An 8,752-nucleotide genomic window follows, 5' to 3' on the forward strand; every position below is an offset into this window, starting at 1 on the left:
TGCGTGTAAGTGTGTATGTGAGTGTGAGTGTGAGTGTGCGAGTGATTATGAGAGTGAGTGTTTGTGTAAACATTCTCACCTTCTCGCAGTCAGCTTTTTCGACAAAGTTGAGCCCCACCGTGCTGTTCTCCTGTAAGTTCTCGAAGCAAGCAAACTTTTCACTAGGTACTTCAATATTTCCATTACTAGATACTCGACAGCTTAGTACAGATTCACCAGTGGTGGGATCGTCTGCATACACGCGTGTAAGGCCGCTTTTGACCTCGTAGTATAAGCCCACTCGCACCACATCGTCGATAACAGGCAACCACTGATCGTTATCCGTGTCTACTTTATGGACTTGAGCTAGTGCTGTTGTGAGTGTGATAGAGATTACATCCATGTTGTATATACTTGACAGTTCATGAATACTTTTTAGTACGTGATTCAAACTCCATTTGCTTGCGGCTGGATCCCACTATGGTGCGGTTTGTTGCGCTATATTATGACTTTCCGTGTTCTGCAGCCTAGCCACGCCACTTGCTTGATCTGCAAAGAAAGCTGTAGGATTGTATTCCACATATAGTTCGGTTATATAAAAATTTTAATCGTGAGCTTTAACCTTTGCATGCCCTGAGTGACTACTCTCTCGCCACTTTTTAGTAGCCATCGGCGATACGAGTATATGTTCTACCCTCTCTCTCTGGGGGACTATGTACTAGTTGACAAAAAACTGTCTTAAATAGTGCGAAAATCATTTAGTACGGTAATTGTAAAACGTACTGGATCCGAAAACTTGATTTAGTAGAAATCACGGAATGGAATAAAAGCATCAATGGCACATTAATACTTTTTCGTGCAGCGCTTATCAGCGCATCTATCAGGAACAAATTTTCCACACGTCATAAATAATAGGAAAAAAAAGAGCGCCTTTGCAAAATTATTTTGAAATGCTTTTTATTTTATTTTTTAAACATAGCCTCCTAAAAAGAACAAGGAGGCTATGGCTTCAAAAAATACTATTGTTTTTAAAAACAAATTTAAAAAAAAACATTCTGGAAGCAATGTAAATAAATACATACCTACATATATATTTTTTTAAATTGAACATCTTTGTTTGTTTTTAAAAAAATATAACAACTTTATTTATACTGAAGGAAATCAGGAATGGGAAGAAGGGAGGGGGGGGCTTGCTTCAATTTCAAACTTCAAATTATTGGAGCCTAGTAAAAATACAATTTTACACGGAATTTGGAGACAGTCCGTGGGATAATACATAGCCCTAAATTGAACAAGAAGACTATGCCTATGGATAAAATGGGAAAAAGCATACAGAAACGAGAAAACAAAAAATCGAAATATATTTTTCTATAAAAAACATCAAGTTTTTTTTCAACGAGGGCGAACAAAGTACAGGGATCTTGCGACTTGCAACTTACATAAGGAAAATATCATATATTGGAAAAAATAAAAAATAAATAGACTGCGTCCTATTCAAAAAACTGAAAACATGCGTGGCAACATTTTTTGTCCAGAGGTGCTATAAGTGGACATATATCATCCCAAAGAGTATAGGAGCAACATACTTTGATTCCAAGAATGTCTGATAGGTGTGAACGGACCTATATAGTGCTCATGTTTGGCTGGTTTGATCCAACTCTGGTACAAACCAAATTCTCTGTAACTTTTGAATCAATAGTCCGATCGGGATGAGATTAAGCATATGTTTATTACTCGTCAATGCGAACAATTTGAACTATTTAATGACCATTTGTTTTAGTCAACTTCCATAGTAAAATCCCCGCTGGTCTTGAGGTTTATATGTGAACTGATTTTCTCTAATTTATTGATTGTTGAGAACAGGAATGTCCATGCACAAATTTTTTTTTTGGATTTCTCTTTTTTATATTTTTTATATTTTTTATATTCGTATTTTTTGCCAACAAACTCTCTATCCGCACCGACAGTCGACAACTCGACTTCTTGTCTAATTTTCAGAAGGCTATGGTCGATTACACTTGATATTAAAACTACACACTATATGAGATTACAACCACACACTACACGAGATTAGTATTACAACCACACACTACACGAGATTAGTATTACAACCACACACTATACGAATTTGATGGGCGAATAACGCCTCCACACCAGTTATATAACAAAAACAAATATCTTCTCATTATTTTAAAATACCAGCTATCACATAAACCTGATTGTATATACTGTGATCAGATATGAAGAAGAATAGTGATCAAGTGAATGAGGTACCCGTAGATGCTGTCGTATTGGGACCAAATGAGTCGTCTTCCTCTTACGACAAACTGCCCAAGAATAATCGGCTACACGCAGTGATCTCCTGTAGCGCAAATGAAAGAAAAGCTCTCTCGCAGGTACAGGATGCCTCCTTCTGGAAGGAAGCACACGAGCCAAGGCGAACTGTGATAAAGAGAAACTGTGTCATACTGCTTTTCTTCTACGTACCGATCATCGGCTTGTATGTCGGGGGGCATTATCTGGCCAAGTTCTTGGCAGTGAAGCCTCCATTAAGTTGGATGCGATGGGAACCAACCAAAAACGACATGATCATCACTACTCGGTCGTCGCAGGATTCACCATGCTATTGTCTGCGGTAACGCTCATGACAATTTACAAGTACAAAAATACGCCGATCATTATGAGTAAGCTACCATCATTCACAGCACATATTAGCTTCTGCCTGTTGGTAATACCTCCGCTCACTTATGTCGCAAACATGGTGACAACACACTATACAGTCGAAAATAGCTATGTGCGTTTCATACAAGCATAAGAGCTGATGTTAGCAGGACAAGTATGGGCTGTCCTGGGTAACAGGATGGCGATTATGTATCTGGTACTGGCTAAAGGAACCTTTATTCCAAGCTACAAACTGTTTTTAGACAAATCTATATCAATGTCGATAATATTTCAAGTGACACCTTACATCAATACTAACACAGTTTCATTCCCCAAGTACACGGATATGATCAAATGGTGTACCGTTACATATGTGGTAGTCACCCTGATCGAGATGACCTGGTATACAGTGAAATTGCGCGGGGGTTTTATAAAGCTATTCGCAGACTACGAAAATGTAGTTCGGATGATGGTTATGCAAGCAGTGATCCTAGTTGTATCTATTTGCATATTCCAATTTGAAAAGAAAGGTAGGGCGTTCTACAGATTCAACTCGTCATTGGTTCTCGTCTGGCAGCTGGTGTTCGAAATGTATGGAGCTCTTGTGTGGAATGATATTGTACGTGCCTGCGGACTTGATGGACTTTTAATCAACGAGAATACACTGGTTAGTCTAACATACGATTTGATAGATCCGCGTGGGGGACTTGATTTGCTGATGCAGGACGAAGAACTTTACCCCATATTGTTGGCCACAGCCCGTAGAAGATACATGGACGAAAATTTCAGGTTCATAAAAGATGTTAGGCAGCTTAAAACCGAATTGGAGGCACAGCCCAATCTACCGAAAAGCAAACCGGAATCGAAAGAAAACGGTTACGATTTTAGGCTTACTTTAAGAGTGCTGGATACCTATATTATATCTTGCGCGCCTTCTCCAGTAAATCTGCCTTCGAAGATTTTAGAACCGTTGCGTGCAAAAAGAAAACAAGTCGCAGAACAATCAGCTTTAATGAGCCAGGTGAAGAGTGAGATGCAACACCTCCTATAGGCAGCATACTCAGAAACTGCACTACTGATACATCAGTCGCAAGTATTAAGTATTTTCTCTAAGGATGCTGAGGTGTGCGCCATATTGAAGCGGAGAATCGATAGGTTAAATACATTATGTGGAACTGATGCAAGATTAGTTGAACCACCACAAAAAAACTTGTGACATCGAAGATAATAGCAATCTTTATAGCGTCTGTGATGTGTCTCGGAAGATCGATTGTTCGAGCACGGTTGCAATCTAGCTATAAACACAGCATCTAGTATCGAATCCACGTTTCCGTCAAAATTACTGTATCAAATACAATTCTCTCGGGTAAATCATATCAGACAACATGGATATGTTTAAAATCTGCATGTTTAGTTCCGCGTAACTTAGATCAAATATGTCAATTCTTCATTATTCAGGGAACTCAGAACTGTGCTATCAGATGTGCTCCACAGCCATTGCTATGACAACCGCATTCATGAGTCAGGCTATATTATCTCCACAGGTGATTGTACACTCAGGACGCAACTGAATTAGGTTATCGTATAATTGTATTTCTCACATAACGTTTGCATTATTTAGGATTTTGGTTCATCTCAATACGCGATTGCTTGAAACCCAACTCGCTTACTATCCAGGTAAGCAAAGATATGCAACCAAAGATACCCCAAGTGGTAGTGGTGACCCTACATCATTGTTATGACAGATACATTCCCCAAGTACACTGATCTAATCAAGTTGTATACCGTTGCATGTGTGTTAAATCACTTTGATCGAGATGACCTGATTTACAGTGAAAATGCGTAGGGGGTTCATAAAGCTATTCGTAGACTATGAAAATCTCGTTCGGATGTTGGGTATGCAAGCAGTGATACTGGTTGTATCTGTTTGCATATTCCCATTTGAGAAGAACGATAGGGCGTTCTACAGATTCAACTCGTCAATAGTTCTCGTCTGGCAGCTAGTCTTCGAAATGTTTGGAGACCTTGTATGGAATGAGATTGCACATGCCTGCCGACTTGATAGAATTTCATTCAATGTGATACTCTGATCAGTCTGGCATATGATTTTATTGATCTGCGTCGGCGACTTGACTTGCTGATGCAGGACGAAGCACTTTACCTCATATTGTTGGGCACAGCCCGTAGAATATAAAGGACGAAAGCTTCAGGTTCATGAAAGATGCAGCTTAAACTTGAATTGGACACTGCACAGTTCAATATGTCGACAAGCAAACAGGAATCGAAAGGTAACGGTGACATTAGTAGTCGAACTTGGGGAGTGCGGGATGGACTATATTATGACTGCGCGCCTTGTCCAGTAAATCTGCCCTCGAAAATTTTATGACCGTTGCACGCAATGAGAAAACAAGTGGCGCAACAATCAGCTCCAGTGAGCCAGGTGGAGAGTGAAATGCAAAACCTCTTATGAGCAGCATACTCAAAACGAAGTACTGATACATCAGTCGCAAGTATTGAGTATTTCGTCCAAAGATGCTGAGGTGTGCGCCGTATTGAAGGGGAGAATAAATGGGTCAGATACAATATGTGGCACTGATGCAAGATTAATTGCACCACAACAGAGGACTTGTGAATTAGTAGCAGATGAAAACAATCTTGATAGCGTCTATGACGTGTCCCTTATGACCAACTGTTCGAGCACAGTTAATTCTAGCTATGAAGGCACAGGTATTTAGTATTGAATCCACATTTTTGTCAAACATTCAATTTATGCTTGAGACACCAAACTGTTTCAAATGCATTCCTCTCGGGTAAAATTTATTAGACAACATGGATATGTTTAAAAGCTGCATGTTAAGTTTCACATAGCATATATCGATGATATATCAATTGTTCAACAATCAGGGACTGCGCTACCAGATGTGCTCCACAGCCATTGCTATGACAGCCGCACTCACAAGTCAGCTTTCGATTATCAGCTTACTAATTTCTCCAAAGGTGATCGTACATTCTGTACGCAACTGAATTGGGTCAATATATATTTGTACGTCTCACAAAATGTTACACTGTTTAGGATTTTGCTTCACCTTAATGCGCGATTGCTCAAAACCCAACACGATTACTATCTAGATGATCACAGATAGGCAACCAAAGAGCCGCCAAGCGGTAGTGGGGTGCAAAATGTACACTGCTAGAAATCAATCACCAGCCATCTCCCTCCCATTCGCCATCGTCTTTGCTCCAATCATCTGATTGCTAGATGTCGAAGAAAATGAAAATACTATTACGAAGTGTGCAGTGCCCGGTTAACCTACGACAAACGAGACATGGGCTATACTAAATAATAGGAAATAAGGTATCAGACAATTCCAGGTTGACGTCGGCTGTAAGCGTGATTCCGACGATGTTTTGGTAAACCATAAGTACGCACATTTTCTCTACCAAACGATTAAGGGGCAAACAGAAGATTGAAGATTCGTACCGTAGTATGTGAATACGCAACAGCCAGAACGCCCATCAATACACACTGCAATTTTAAATGTTCTATGTCGGGGAACTCATAGTAGTCGCGTGTCAATGACATGATTTGCTATCTACACCACTCGTGCAAATTTGCGCTCTGCTTCAGTACGTGCAAAGCTTGGAAACAAAGTGCACGATAAGTCAGACATGAGTCACATCTCAAGAGATTTCAGCCGGCGTCATCCACCGGTATATACAAACTTACCTGTCGGCGAGCCGGGGCGGGTTTGGCCGAGGCGGCAGTTCTTGTTTTCTGCGGGTTCGGTGCTGAAGATATTTGACTAGGTGCGCTACGAGGGGCAGGGCTGGCAGTTGCAGGAGACACACGTGATGGGGTAGCACGTGTTTGTGGTGACGCGCGTGTTTGGCTGTGAGGAGAGCGCTGTTCGTTTAGTATGCGGCCTGTATTCCTGCACTGTGTACGTGAGGTTGTCCCGCTATTGTTACCGGAATGGGAGTTGCTTGTGTGTTGTGGTCTAGTCCTGGTATTGCCCGGCGCTACACTATTGTTCATTTGCTGGCTGCTATTATCAACTCGGTTGCCTTTGTGTGAATCCGTGTTGTTGTACTTGTCGTTGCTACTGTTATAGCGCCCGCTGTTAGTGTCCATAGCATCGTTGCTGTTCAATGTACTCCCAAATCCTTGATACCTCGCGCTGCTATTTCGCGATGGTCCGTTTCGGCTCTGTTGCAATGCGAGAAGGTCGGAGTGACAAGGCGCGTACGTCAGACAATGAAAATGGGTGTAGACAACGCTTACCCTAGAATTTGCGAATATTCCGACAAATGCCTCAACACACAAGTTGACACCTCAGCCCATCGTAGTATGCGTGCTAGCATTCTATGTATAGGTTCTACAACGCGGAGTGTACTACAGCTAAAGGGTCTCGCAACAACTGTCACTGTCCACGCTACTACAAGCCGAATGCTCCCCAGTGCACACCAAGCATTACGCTACAGTACGACCAATTTACACACGGGCTACCATCAAATAATAGAACGAACATGTCTAGGCAGAGCATGCATACCACGAAGCTAACATACAGAAGAAGTATCGCGGTTGTATAAGGTGGGTATCTCATTGTAGTCGTCATCGTCACCTTGCAGGCCTTTATCATTGAGCATGTCGGTAACATTCTTGGCAAGCTAAAATGTAGACGAAAAGTCAATTAGGATTTACAATCAATCAACACCTTTACAGGAGACTTAAAAGAGGCGTGTTCTCCGACTTTACGTTTATCCAGATACAACTTCAAAGCTTATGCGTGAAGGCCTTGCCGTACTTGTTCCCAGCATAGAGCCAGCTCAAGATCTGATTCTAAAAAACAACAGACTCCTTACCTGAGAGGTGGAGGTCGCTACGGTATTCATCAAACTACTGTTCTTCACCTATGTGTGGCAAAAGTAACAATAGCTTAGTGACTGGATCTGTGAGTATCCCAACTTCGATCGTGGTGAATGCAGGCTAGACAGGCGAACTTATTTTTGGTTGGATTGGTTAGGTACAGACACCGAGACTTAAACCTAACTGAAACGCTGCCAAGCAATGGAGACAAACACACTACTTTTGATATCAGACAGAGCCCTACTCTCCCCAGAAAGTGTCGAGAAACATAACTCATGCAAGTTATCATCACGTCTTTGCCACATACAGGGTAGAAGGGATAGTATACTATATCTCGTTCGAGACAAGCTGTGGCACATCTATATATACCGGTGAAAATTTATGTGAAACTATTCAGTTGGAAACATTCAGGAACGAGGACAAATACCAACTTACAGCCTCGGTGGTGGACCAGAACTTTGCAGACAAATCGCCGGCTAGCTCTCCGCCCTGTGCTTTCTGAACAGTCGGTTTGATATAGGACTCGTTTGCGGTCTTTGCGCCCTCTGAGGAGTGTACAAGATAGTTTTAACCAAAGACGGCCAGTCAGCACAAATCTCGGCGCTTTTGTATTGCTATAGAGACGTTGTAGCTACGAAGCTGATCAGCTTATACACAACATATGAGAGTGGAACACCATTGGAGATACTCTTTTATCATCAAATATCAGGGAATAGGTGCATAGCACAGAGTTGAATCGACGAGAAATGTGAGCAAGAAACACAAATGCGTTAGACTTTGCCGAGATGGTCATTGCCGCTCGGCTCAGCATAGCGGCCCACAATTGACCTAAAGCGTACTTGTTGGACTGGCTGTCTCACAACGAAAATACTTTTGAAAGAGAAGCTGTACAACCCTTTCTTTCTCAGATATCACGCAGCTGAGCTATGGGGGTATAAAATGTACTATTTCACCTCATGTGCAAGTCCACCCCACTTAGCATTCTAGCGGCAGCAACAGAGCTCTTCTGGCAAGACTAAATGACTTTCTTAGATGTAAAACACAAACACCTGCGCAAGCACACAGCGTTATGCATCATCTCTGTCACTTACAGGACCTAAAAACAACTATACACCACCCCACCTCGTGCATATGCTAAGAAATACACATACACACCCATATATATATAAATATATATATACTACATACATACATATATATATGTATATATATATATATACTTAATATATATAATATATATATTAA

General features: G+C 41.4%; 2 protein-coding genes across 2 annotated transcripts in view; both read right to left on the minus strand.

Moving 5' to 3' along the window:
- SARC_05445 (hypothetical protein) overlaps positions 1 to 624 on the minus strand; it is an 8,188-nt gene extending 7,564 nt beyond the window's left edge. Inside the window, exon 1 of the mRNA XM_014300700.1 lies at positions 80 to 624. Within this exon, the coding sequence (XP_014156175.1) occupies positions 80 to 382 (303 nt within the window). The 5' untranslated portion in view covers positions 383 to 624. The remainder of the gene's footprint in view (positions 1 to 79) is intronic.
- A 4,816-nt stretch (positions 625 to 5,440) lies between these two features.
- Positions 5,441 to 8,752, minus strand: part of SARC_05446 (hypothetical protein) — a 7,359-nt gene continuing 4,047 nt past the window's right edge. Inside the window, exons 7-11 of the mRNA XM_014300701.1 lie at positions 7,943 to 8,052; positions 7,504 to 7,551; positions 7,207 to 7,308; positions 6,368 to 6,847; positions 5,441 to 5,895 (exon numbers count right to left, since the gene is read on the minus strand). Of these exons, the coding sequence (XP_014156176.1) occupies positions 5,842 to 5,895; positions 6,368 to 6,847; positions 7,207 to 7,308; positions 7,504 to 7,551; positions 7,943 to 8,052 (794 nt within the window). The 3' untranslated portion in view covers positions 5,441 to 5,841. The remainder of the gene's footprint in view (positions 5,896 to 6,367; positions 6,848 to 7,206; positions 7,309 to 7,503; positions 7,552 to 7,942; positions 8,053 to 8,752) is intronic.

The sequence above is a fragment of the Sphaeroforma arctica genome (assembly GCF_001186125.1).
Source record: "Sphaeroforma arctica JP610 unplaced genomic scaffold supercont1.347, whole genome shotgun sequence".
NCBI lineage: Eukaryota > Ichthyosporea > Ichthyophonida > Sphaeroforma > Sphaeroforma arctica.